Source organism: Carcharodon carcharias, chromosome 2 (assembly GCF_017639515.1).
Source record: "Carcharodon carcharias isolate sCarCar2 chromosome 2, sCarCar2.pri, whole genome shotgun sequence".
Taxonomy (NCBI): domain Eukaryota; kingdom Metazoa; phylum Chordata; class Chondrichthyes; order Lamniformes; family Lamnidae; genus Carcharodon; species Carcharodon carcharias.
Genome location: NC_054468.1, coordinates 159,989,306 through 160,002,628, shown reverse-complemented (window position 1 = coordinate 160,002,628; position 13,323 = coordinate 159,989,306). Strand labels below are relative to the sequence as shown.

Below are 13,323 nucleotides of genomic sequence, written 5' to 3'. Positions count from 1 at the left end.
CAAAGGTGTGGCGTTTGGCAAAAATCATTGCCATTCCAAAACCTGGGAGAAAATCTCATTGGCGGCAAGTATCGACCAATTTTCGCTATTTCCGGTGTGCTTTAAGATCTTTGAGCATCTTATCTTAGAACACACATCTCCAAAAGTAGAGACCATCCTTAATGTCAACCAAGCTGGTTTCTGCAAGAGATGCAGCACATATGATCAAGTATTGACATTCGCCACCTACATCAAAAATGGCTTCCAGAAGAACCTGAAGATGGGTCCCGTGCTACTTGAGCCTCACTGCTGCCTATGATTCAGTGCGGTACACTGGACTTCTACTAAAGCTGTCCAAAGTGCTTCCAGCCCGGGTTGTGACAGTTGTTTAAATGCTCTTTCACAAAAAGTCATTGTTTAAGTCCATCTTGGGCAAGGGAGAAGTGCATGTGGCAGACAGGCCAACGGGCTACTGCAGTGCTCAGTGTTGGCTTCAGTCCTGTCCAACGTATATACAAATAACCTGCTAACACACATGTCCCACAAGTTCATCTATGTTGATGACATTTGTTGTGCCACCCACTCTCCGTCCTTATAAGGTTACATTACAAAGTTGACAGACTACAGCAGCACATGGTGTCTCACAATGAATCCATTTAAAACCACATGCAGTGTATTCCATAATTTTTAAAAATGCTACAGATGCTGGAAATCTGAAATAAAAACAAAATCCTGGAAAATCTCAGCAGGTCTGGCAGCATCTGTGGAGAGAGAAACAGAGTCCAAGATGATGACTTCCGGTAGATTCCACCTTCACAATGCCAGTGGCAAAAAATAATTGCATATCTACATGGATGAGCAGAGATAAGACCATGACCCCAACCTAATTTACTTGGGAGTCACTCTAGATAGGACTCTGTCCTTCTGGGAACACCTGGAAGAAAACAGCAGCAAAGGTCAAAACCAGAAACAGCCAACTAACCAAACTTGCTGAATCTACTTGGGGCCCTGCTGCCACAACACTCCAGAACCCTGGTACTGGTCCTATTATACTCAGAGTAGTATGCACTTGTCTGACAAAGGTCATCACGCACGCCTTGTTGACATTCAATTGAATGACTTGTTCGACCCACTGTTCGCCTTCCATCTCAGCAAGACAAAGGGATCGACCTTCCTGAACAAGATCTACCAGCTGACATCATTCGGATCAGGGAATGGGAAATATGGGAAGTCACTAACATGTTCCTTGTGACAAACCCTATCTGTCGAATGGCAGGTTTTGAACTGCCGTGGTGAGAGTGGTCCTTGCCAAAGGGATTCAGGACAGGCCAGGGTCCCTGTCCAGCCAACCTCCACCACTGGGGCCTCAGTACAAACCCTTTATGCACTTATGGAAAGACAGATAATGCTTCACATTACCAAGGAGTGCCCCCTCTACAGACTAAGTGGTGGACTAATCACCTTAAACTCAGCGAATGAGGTGGCTATCACTTGGCTTCACCGATTTGCATTCACTAAAAGAGGACAGCAGAGAGGGCTCTACACTACAGTTATCACTGAGACATAGCTAAAGTAATATAAAGGGACCAGTAGTGTTTTTCTTTTTGTAATTGCTTTCAGATAACTGGCTAATTGCTGGTTATGTAAATTACGCTTTCATTTTTTTCAGGAATCTGACATCAAGGCAAGTTAAATTTGGAAGAAGCCTGACTCAAGGTTATTATTGCAAAGTTAAACTGTACATGTGCTGCATTTATGTGCATATGCATGCTTTTGTATTTCTTCCTTCCTGTGGGAAGGCATCTGATCTCCACTTGATACTTTTCCAACATAAATTTGCCGATCTCGGTTGCATTAATCAAGAGAGTACCTGGGCCATGCAGGTACAGAAGGTATTTGGTTGGTGCCTGGCGATCTTTGCTAGGAAGCAGTGAAATACCTTCACTACTTAACCTCATCACACCCTTGGTGAAGGAAACACTGGCCCAGGGTTTCTGCTCCTTATTACAGTTCAGTAACACTTGCTGATCACGCATATTTGTAGATGTTACATGAGGATGAAAATCTAGCTCCGTGCTTGTCCAGTTCAGTAGCTAGCTGGTACTACCTTTCAAGGGTTATAAGAAATAGAATAGACTTGGGAAAGATGGTGAAGAGAAGAAAATAGTAGAGGGGAGGAAATTGAATTTCCTCCAGGGCTCACAATGGCAATCCTGACCTCCAAAGAGGCACATGTGGGGTCGTGATCCAAGGCCTTCCTGACCTGTGAAAAGGCCACACCGAAATAGCATCTGGAAAGTGCTGCAAGCTTGAAATTAGTGCAAAAATTTCCAAGTAAACTTTGTCAGTCCTGCCTCCATCACCAAATGAAATCTAGCCCACCATCTTAGAATAAGGTGTCTGCCAATTAGGATTGAGATGAGAAATTACTTCACTCAAAAGGGGTTGAGAATTGTGAAATTCTCTGCCCCAGAGAGCGGTGGATGCTCAATCATTTGACTATATTCAAGAAAGAGGTCAATAAATTTTTGATTTCTTAAGATATTTAGAGATATGAAGATACTGTGGAAGGTGAGGTTGAGAGAAGATCAGCCGTGGCCTTGTTGAATGACAGAGCAAGCTTCAAAGGCCTACTCAACCCTACTTCTTATGTTATGTCCTCTTCATTGTTTGCTATATTTGAGTTTCATGCCCTCAAACTTTAATAGGATTAAATTTGCTAACAAATGGTATTTAATATCTTTTGAAAGCCCATTTGCACAACACCAACTGCACAACCTTCATCAGCCCCCACCATTACTTCATTAAAGAACTTGATCAAGTTAATCGAACACAATTTTTTTTCAACAAATCTACGTTAACTTTCTTTTATTAACTGGTGCTTTTCCTAATGCCAATTAATTTATCAAATTATTGTGTCTAAACAGTTCACCACCATTGATGTTGTACTATCGCTGCCAAGATTATCTTCCTCCCTTTTTAAACAGGCAGTGCAGCATTTATAATCCTCCAGTCCTCCTGTACTACTCTCACGTGCCAAGAAAATTGGAAGATTGTTCATGGTCACTCTTTTAATTTAAATTCTGATGATTTGCTTTTAATTGCAGAATTATGGAGTGGAAACAGAAAGTATGAAGAAGTTGGCCCTGAAGTTACGAGCTGCCACCAATAGCCTCCAGAATTTTATCAGCATTAGAAGAAAAAGCACTGCTTACGATGGCGCTACTTCTCGCAAGCCTCCCAATGATTTCCTTACCTCAGTTGTGGACCTCATTGCAGCTGCAAAAGCCTTGTTGGCATGGTTGGACAGGTAAACAATCAACCTAAAGTAATCGCACTTTTTTTTATTGTGCTAAGTCAGTAATGTTTCTATTTATTTTAATAGCTGTACCTGTGACGTGCATTTTTATTGCACAGAAAATTGTGGCAAGTAAAATTATCCAGCCAGTTCCCCAAAGGATGAGCTCTGGGGAGTGGGGGGCAGCAATAGTGAAATGAGCTTCTGATTCGGAAAGATCAATATTGCAGTTATTAAAAGGCAGTGGTACATGAGCATACAAATTATTGTTGGTGCCAAATATTCATCACTGTTCCTTCCAATTGTATGAGTTGTTGTATTGGGTAAATTCCTCTTGTGTGCAGTTACTATGAACCTCAGATGTACATATAATTCATTGCTTTGGTCAAAAGAGTCAACCTGTGTTCTGCACCAGTGTTTCAAATTTTATTTGTATTAGCAGATTTTCTAGGCGCTGCAAGTGGTCCAAGGCGATCGGCCATGTGTTCTGTATATGTTGCCCTTTGGTAATCAAAGCGTCTGACAAGTTCTCTCTGTTGCATGATTGGTCAGGTGGTTGTGGGCTGGGAAAGAGGAGGTGTGGATATTGTGGACACTGTTGGCGCTCCACAGTATGGCATGTTAGGAGTATTCTTCAGATGTAGGAAGGGATTCGTGTTCTGGGCATAGCTTACAACAATTTCAAATCTTTATTATTCGCCCTACTAACTCTTTAACCCCACATTATACTGCTCAGCAACTTTGTTGCCCACTCACTTAACCTGCCTATATCTCTCTGCAGCCTCTTTGCTTCCTCCTCATATGCATTCCCACCTAGTTTTCTATTGTCAGCAAACTTAGTTGAAAGGACAGAGTAATAATATCTCCATTATTAATATAGATTGTAAACAGCTGAGGGTCCAGCACTGATTCTTGCGGCACTCCACTGGTCACAGCCTGCCAACTTGAAAATGTCCCATTTATCCTTACTCTCTGCTTCCTGTCCATTAACCAATCCTCTATCCATGCTAATGTATTATCTCAACTCCATGAGCCCTTATCTTGTGTGTTACCTTTATGTGGCACGTTATCAAATGCCTTTTGGAAATCCAAGAGGGTTCCGTTTTATCTACTCAGTTACATTAAGATGTCCCACATATGTTTGCCTCAGTAAGTAGAAACTGTTAGAAAGGAGGAAGCATGAGGATTTGAGGAAAAGGAACAATTTTACTGAAGGAACAGTTTTAGATTAACATGCTGAGGAAATTGCAGTTCAAGTACAAGAATCAAATTTAATTTCTGTGCCTTTGTACTTTTAATTGAAAATCGGAGCTAAAAATACAGAACAATACAAGGTGATTTTCTTTATTGATAAAGCTTTAGATTGGAATCATTGTGTGACCTGATTTTCCCCTCAATTGCTTATGAACTGCCGGTTGCTCACTTTTTATTTAACTGTATATCTGTTTGATTAACTAAAGCAAATACACTACATGCTTCCATTACTGACATCCATTACAAGTATTGAGCTCTTCTAGGTGGAATATAACATAGCTGGATGTAGGTTTCTTCCCTGATTGCTCATCTGTCTCAGAAGAGCATCGACTACATCATTGTGTCCTTAGCAGTTGTTATATCAACTGGACTACAGTTTAGTGTTATTGACCTGTGACAGCCAAAAACTTGTCTGAGACTACCTAGTCAAGGTTAATGAATCCTGTCCCAGAAATGGAAAACAACTTGCTGAGCCACCCTGTTCTGAGTCATATACATTTGAGTCATGAAATAACATTTACTTAGGTGAACGATTCCCCTAGTAATATTTTTGAACATGGCCTGTAAGTTTAAAGTGCTACTACTTAGAAACTCGCTGTATGTAACTTATTGAACACGTGGACTCATTTATGAAACATGTTAAATGATGGTAAAAGCAAAATTCTGCGGATGCTAGAAATCTGCAGTAAAAACAGAAAATGCTGGAAAAACTCAGATCTGACAGCATCTGTGGAGAGAGAGAAACAGAGTTAACATTTCGAGTCTGTATGACGCTGAAAAAGAGCCATAGGAGCTTGAAACATTGGGCAAAATTTTGCCCTTGGTGGGTGTGCGGGCCCCACTGGCTCTGTGGCGGGCGGACAGCCGACCCCTGCTGGTGAAACGGGGCCCGCTGCCATTTTAACCGGGTGGGCCAATTAAGGCCCACCCAGCGGCCTTCCCAACAGGAAGGTGCAGGGGGGCGGGAATCCCAGCTGTCAAAGTGCGCAGTGTGCTCTTTTGCACATGCACGCGAAAGAGCACACTGCTCCCTGAGACTAAGTGGTGTCTCAGGGACATTAGTGACAGGTTAAAAAACTCTAAACATAGAAAAATAAAAATATTATTAACATGTCCCCCTCATGTGACAATGTCACGCAAGATGGGACATGTTAATAAAAATGACATAAACTTTATTACACTTTTTAAAAACGGACATGAAACCTCATCCCGCCAGTGGATGAGGTTTCATGTATTATCAGAAGCCCGCTGGGGCTCCTGGCCTGCCCACCAGCCTTAAGGTTGGACAGGCAGGTCTTTAATTATCTTAATTAGCCTGTCAATGGCCTTAATTGGCCATCGACAGGTCGGTGGGTGGATAGCTGATTTCACTCTCTGCCCGCCTCCCTAAAAATTCAAAGGGACCGGGATGACGTCGGGGAAAATTTTGGCCATTAACTCTGTTTCTCTCTCCACAGATTCTGTCAGACCTGCTGAGTTTTTCCAGCATTTTCTGTTTTCATTATGTTAAATGATGGTATGTGTATACTCCACAGGATTCTTTCATTTGGACCAAATAATTAGCATTGCCCATCATAATTTTTGTTTGAGTTAATATATTTGGTGAAGATATTTTAGAAGCTTGTTCTGATCTATTTTGGTGCTTGCACAACTATGCTTGTGCGTGCAAGTTTGCACTCCAAGTTGCATGTTCAAACCTGTATATATGTGCTATCATAAAACATTTATTTTATTACAGATCACCATTTACAGGGATCAGTGATTACTCAGTGGTGAAAAACAAGATTATACAGCTATGCTTGAATTTGACAACAACTGTTCAACAGGTCTGTGTAATAATGCTTTAATGGCCTTTGATCTTACTTCTCCTGGAAGCCTGTCATATTGCGGGTGGGCATTGGGAGAAAGGGGAAATAAAATATATTTCTATTATTCACTGTTTGTAGATTGCGTATCAGTCCTGACATGTCATTGGATGAATGTGATTTTAGTGTACATCATAGTTGAATAACTTATATTGTAGTATCTTTATATCGCCTTGTACCTGTTATGCCCAATGTTGATGAATGGGAATGTTGGTGATTTTTTTCTTCAAAGCAACTTTTTAACAACATTACAAGACCAAATTCTGATTGTTTAGCATAATTAAAAAGTTCTTTACATAGCTGAAAACCAAATGAACTTCGTTTCCTTACCTGAATCGTTCCCATAGCCTTCCAAGGATTTGTCGTCTTTTTTGGATCAGTGAACAAATCTTTTCCTCATAAGATAAAGCTTTATAACACCAAATTCAAATATCATTTAGCTATTCTTGCATGTCAGCACAGTTATAATTTGTAAAAGTTTCTGAAGCATTTAGGAGCATGGGGACCAATGCAGCCCGGTAAATCATGACCTTACTCTTGAGTTTGAGATCCTGATCCTGAAATACTCTTCCTCAGTCAGCCAAAGACTGACCTTGCACATTGAAAGCGATGATGAATTTCATCATCTGTGTCTGCCTTCAACAAGAGGAGGCTCCCAAAATGGTCCACGTTTTCCAGGGTGTCTCCAATGATTTTTATCGATACAGGATAGGAGTGTGCTGTGGAAGCTGGTTGGAAGAGGACCTTAGTTTTCTGGGTGTTTGGTGAAAGGCCTATTTTCTCATACCCTTTGGAGATGGAGTCAACAATGACCTTGAGCTCAGTTTCTGAGTGAGTGCACAGAAGTGTCATCTGCACACTAAAGCTCAGTGACTGTGGTTGGGGTGATTTTGGTTTGAGATTGAAGGCAACATTTCTCATCTGTTCTGTAGATTATCTCCACGCCTATGGAGATGACGTGCACTATGACAAGAAGGAAAAAAGAAAAGAGGGTTTATGCAATAACAGAATCTTTTTTGGCCCTGTCTTAGGGTCTATGGTGAGTTCTATTGGTGAGGATGATGGCTTGCATGTCACCTTCGAGTAGACAGACAATGGTGACAAATCTCTGAGAATAGGCAAATTTGAGGAGGCTACTCCTCAAAACTTCACAGTTGACTTTGAGTCTGAGGCTTTTGAGAAGTCAATAAAGGTCATGTATAAGGATAATGCTGTTGATATGGTGTACATGGACCTCCAAAAAGCATTCGATGAAATGCTGCACAACAGATATGAGCAAAGTTATAGCTAATGGAATAAAAGCGACAGTAGCAACATGGATATGAAATTGGCTGAGTGAAAGGAAACAGGAGTGGTTGTTGGATGTTTTTTGGCCTAGAGGAAGGTTTGTTGTGGAGTTCCCCAGGGCTTGGCGTCAAGTGCCCATGTGATCTCATTCTTATGCCTCTTGGGATAAGCAAAGGATGATTTCATGGTACCTCACTGTAGGTATAATGTGTTTGATAAAACTGTAAATAAAGATGCATTTTGTGGAATTAGGAGCAAATCAATCACAAGTCCCATGCATACATGTCTATACTCCATGCATGCAATGTCCTAATTTATCTTTTTTTTTACAAATGTAGAGAATTTTCCCCTCAAAAGATGAGATGGATTGGAATTCCAGTAATGCTTTATTATGCATGTCATGACTAAAGAACTTACGGAGCATTCACCTTGCAGCAGCAGCTCCACTAATATCTGGAATATGAAGGATGTCCCTTTGTCACTGTCATAAGAGTTATTTAAGGCACCCATTGAATCTATGCCAGCTCTCCATAGAGAAATCCAGCCAGTCCCAATGGCCCACTTGATCCCTGTAATTCTGCAAGTTGATTTCTGTTAGCTGGCCCTCAATTTCATTGATTATTTCCATTTCCAACACCTGCTTAGGCACCAAGTTCTGGATCAGTAACACTTGCTGTGTTAAAAAAAATTCTTGCTCTTATTCCCCTGATTCTCTTCCTCAGGGCCATAAAGTTGTGTCCCCTAGTCCTTGTACCATCAGCTAATGAGAGCAGTTTTTTCTTGTCAGTCTTATCCAAACCTGTCATAATCTTGTACACCTCAATCAAATCTCCCCTCAATCATCTTTGCTCCGGGGAAAACAACCCCAGCTTTTCCAACCTAACTTTTTAGCTCGAATCCCTCATCCCTGGAACAATTTCTGGTAAATCTCCTCTGCAATCCCTTAAGCACCATTGCATCCTTCCTAAACTATGGTGACCAGAACTGGACTCATACTCTTGTACCCTAACCAAAGCTTTATAAAGGCTGAGCATTATTTCCCTGATTTTGCACTCTGTCCCTGTGTCCTGCCACCTTCGAAGATCTGTGTACATGAACCCCAGGTTGCTCTGTCCTTGCACAGTCTTTAGAACTGTGCCATAAGTCTATATTGCCTCTCCTTATCCCTTCTGCCAAAATGATTCGCCACAGACTTCTGTGTAGTAAATTCCCTCAGCCATTTTTCACACCGTTCTACTGGCCTGCTAGGCCCTGCTGCAGATGAGTTGGATCACTGTCACTGTTTGCCTCTCCTCCAAGTTTGTTATCATTGACAAATTTTGAAATTTACTCTGCATTCCAAGATCCAAGACATTTGTATATAGCAAAAAGACCCTCGGGGAATACTACTATCATCCTCCAATCTGAAAAATAACCATTTACCACAACTTCTGTTTTCTGTCCTTAATCCAAACTTTTTTTGAACCAATTGACACTGACCCACCTATTCCACGAACCTCAATTTTGTCAACCACCCTTCTTTGTGGTACCTAGTCAAACACTTAAGATTCATAGAGATGACATCCACTGTGTTTCCTTCATCAACTTTCTCTGTTCATCAAAAAATTAAATTAGATTGGTCAAGCATAATCTGCCTTTTACAAATCTGTACAGGCTCTCCCTAATTAACTCAAACCTCTCCAAGTGCCAGCTGATTTTTTCCCCCTGATAATTGTTTCTAAAATCTTACCCATTACTGATGTTAAACCAATTGGCCTGTACTTGCCAGGTTAAGGGTCTCAGTAATATATTGTGAAATTCTGTCAAACTTAATCCTCTCTCCCTCCTCCTGTCCCATCATGTATATTAAGACGGATGCAGAGGAGTTATTTAAAAATCCCAGAGGGAAACTTTAAACAACTGTCATAACCTGTAATTTTAAGTGCTATGTTTGCAATGCGACTCTAAATTCAGGAATCAGACCAGCTGTTCTCGAGGCTTTACATTAAACTAAATGAAACATTTTATTAATTACACAGGTTAAAATATATGTACACATGACTACAACTTTTAACAAATTCCCAAACTAATCTCCATTAAGGCAACATCAACCCATAGACTTAACCAAACACCAGCATTTTCACCGTACGAATTCAAAATGAGGTTCTTTCCACTTTGGTTCCTGTGGAGACAGTTGGAGGCTTACAGCTGCCTTTTGATCTTAGATTGCCTCTGCTCTGCACACCCAAAAACTGCTAAAGTTGTACCTAGCACCACTGATACAGTGAGAATTTGCATTCAATCACCAGCCTCTTTGAACTCCACCTTTTTTAACAATGAAACCTCTTTGATAGGACCAATTTTATTAGTAATATAAACACATTGTTTGGTAGCTGCTAGATAGGTGTCAGCTTTCACCCCAATTCTTGAATGCTCTATTCAAAAAAATGCAGATGCATGCTATTTCTCTTACATATCAAAACTAATGCACATCAAAGCACCCAGACTAGCTGGCTTTTATCCAATTAAGACACACCCACAGACTAAACCTCCTAAAAGAAAAATATTTTCCAAAATATATGCATTAATAGCTGCATGATAATATTATTAACAAAAATGAAAAACTAAAACACTATTGAATAATTTTTCATTTAAGTATAAGAACAATATATCTTTAAAATTGAGAAATTTGGTACAATTTTCAAATGACCTGAAAATTGCACAGGACCCTTTTTGGATACTCGGGGGAGCCCTTTGGTTCAAGTGGATCCCTAGTAGGATCCATGCCATCCCTTAGTACCAACTTACTATTTATATGCCAGAAGATTTTTGGGTTCCCTTTTATGTTGACTGCATTTCTATTCTCATAGTCTCTCTTTGCCAGTCTAATTTTCCTCTTCACCTCCCCTCTCATCCTATTGAATTTGACTTGGTTTTCCCTTGAAGAATTTGCCTGTTATGCATCATTCATCCTCTCTTTTTGTTTCACCATAATCTCTCTCTCCCTTGTCATCCAAGGAGCCTGCTTTTGATTCCCCTACCTCCCACTCTTGTTGTAATGTACCTATTCTGTATCTGAAGCATCTCTTCCTTAAAGATCACCTTTTGTTCTATTAGATTTTCCTGTCAGTCTGTGGTTTCACTTTTACCTTGGCTAGCTCCCTTCTTGTTGCATTGAAATTAGCCACTTTCCAATTTAGACATTCTACTTGAAATTGTTCCTTGCTGTTCTGCATTTCTAGCCTAAGGTCTTCCTCAGACACTTGGTCAATTCATTTTCCAGCACCAAATCCAGCAATGCCTCCTTTGTAGTTGGGCTGAGAACATACTGATCAAGGAAATTCTCCTGAAAATAGTTCAGAAATTTCTCCCCTTCCTTTCCCTTTACTCTCGTATTATCTCAATTGATAGTTGGACAATTGAAATCACCCAAGATCATCATGCTGTTGTTCTTGCGCACTTCTGTGATTTCCCTGCAGATTTGCTCCTCTCTCTTTCTCATTTAGAGGCTTATAGAGTGCCCCAAGAAGCATGATCATATCCATTTTTGCTTCTCAGCTCTAATCAAATGGATTCTGTCCTTGCCCCCTCAAGGACACCCCTTGTTTCCAACATTACATTCCCTTCCCTAATCACCTGCCACCCACCACCTTTTTCCCTTCCCAATTTTTATCTTTGTATATTACCATTTTGAGCCACTTTTTTCAGTTATTCCCACACAGCTATTTGTGCTTGCAGTTCACCAACCTAGTTTATCATACTTTGTGCTTACTTGCATGCTTTGTAATCCTAGTGTTGCGTTGCTTGTTGTGCTTGCCCCACTTCTATCTAGTATTGCCCAGCACTGTCATTTTATGCACATTATTCCTCTTTTTTGCTTCTATATGCTGGTGCCCATTTCTGTGCCAATTTAGTTTAAACCCTCCCCAGCCACACTAGTGCACCTCCCTGTGGGAACATTGGTCCCAGTCCTGTTGAGGTGCCTCCTCCCTGACTAGATGCCTCCTGCCCCAGAACAGGTTCCAGTGCACCAAGAACCTGAAGTCCTCATTCCTGCACCATGCTTCAGGTCATGTACTGATCCTCCCTATCGTTTTCCTCTTGTTGCATTGTTGAGTAGGGAGATGGATTCAGTTTTTGAACTGGGAGTGGAGAGGCAGTGGTGTGGTGGACAGCACCAAAATAAGACAAATAGTAAGATAGCAACCATCATTATTATTACAGTGCCAAAATAAAACAAAACAGCATAATAACTTTCACCACTATATGTCAGAAGAAGCTGAGTCAGGATTCGGGGCCTGGTGGTGGCGGGGAAGCGAAGAGTGGGGATGGCCGAACAGAAAAGCGAAGGGCAGGAGTGTGTCTTCGGGAGCTGGAGAGGCTGCTCCAAAATGCACCGATTGGGTCACGCGCATTCCGTAGGTGCAAATGTTGCTGAAAGAAAAGGTAACCATATGCCCCAATGCTAAATTCCTTTACTGGTCCTCTATCCGCAACGCTAAAGCGAAACAATGCTGAATGAAGCAACTTTAAACCGAGGCTTGCTTGTATCAAATCACCCTGACTATTCAGCTGCAGGTGAGAAGCTCTGACTTTTATACCAATGTGGAGCTCACAAGTTTTAGGCGTGCAGAGGCTGCATCCTCACACAACCTTCCAATTGCATTATGTCCTCGATCCAACTGGAATTCCTGTTGAAGCTGCGAGGAGGGAAAAAGTGCTTCATGGGACCTCCGAGCCGGTTCCAGGATGGAGTCTTCTCGTCACAGCTGCCATTATGGTTTCATATGTTGCGACCCCCAAATTTCTTCATGCAACTCCAGTGGGCATCACAACCCATGGTTTGGGAAGCCCCGCCTTGTGCATTTGAAATGGATATCCTTAAGTCAAGAACATTATCGTTGATAGGACAAAGATGAGATGGTTATAGGAATAGATGTAACATTGATCTCATAAAGGCTGAACTGCAAGTAACTTGTAATTTCAGAGTGTCATGAAGTGAATTTTTGGCCTTTTCATGATATTACCATGGTCTGCCAAAAGCTATAGCATCAAAAAGAAGTATCTCAACAAGGGAATTCACTGTGATGAGACTTTTCTAAACTTTGTCTTCGAAGGAATGACACCTAACCTCTTACCCCTCTCATATTTCCGCTATGTGGAAGATATGTTTCCTATGTTTAAATCTTCAGCTGCATGTCTTAATGGGCACAATCCTGCACTCAAATTCACCTATGAAATGGAGCAGTCAAATAAACTCCCCTCCCTTGACCTTCCAGTTGAGAAATCTGCCAGGGGATTCTGTACCACAAGCCTACTACTACCTGTTGAGTTATATCCCGGTCTGTGAACAAGAACTGAATAGAAAGAAAACAGATCTGGGAAAAAGACATTTTTTTTTTTCCCTTCCAGGAATACACACAGGGGATTAAAAAGCCAACTGCAACCCTAGTTCTGTGTGCTCGTCTGGTGTTCTGTTTTTGTGTGCGCGCGCTGTGAGGGTCATGGCTGAAGAAGACACAGATAGTCAAATGATACCAAACAACTCCTTTCAGCTAGCCTGCAGAACCAAGGATTTCCAAACCAACTGCTCAACTGCCAAAGTTAGTGCTACCAGAATCACTCCAACTTAATGGCCACAATGTTTCGCCATCTACTCCT

The 13,323-nt window shown here is 41.2% G+C and overlaps 1 protein-coding gene across 6 annotated transcripts in view; it reads left to right on the top strand.

Annotated features, from left to right (window-relative positions):
• cnksr3 (cnksr family member 3) overlaps nt 1-13,323 on the top strand; it is a 180,399-nt gene that overhangs the window by 114,396 nt on the left and 52,680 nt on the right. For all 6 annotated transcript variants that reach the window (XM_041214157.1, XM_041214179.1, XM_041214142.1 and 3 more), the window contains 2 exons: nt 3,087-3,289; nt 6,270-6,357. In XM_041214157.1, coding sequence (XP_041070091.1) covers nt 3,087-3,289; nt 6,270-6,357 — 291 coding nt within the window. The remainder of the gene's footprint in view (nt 1-3,086; nt 3,290-6,269; nt 6,358-13,323) is intronic.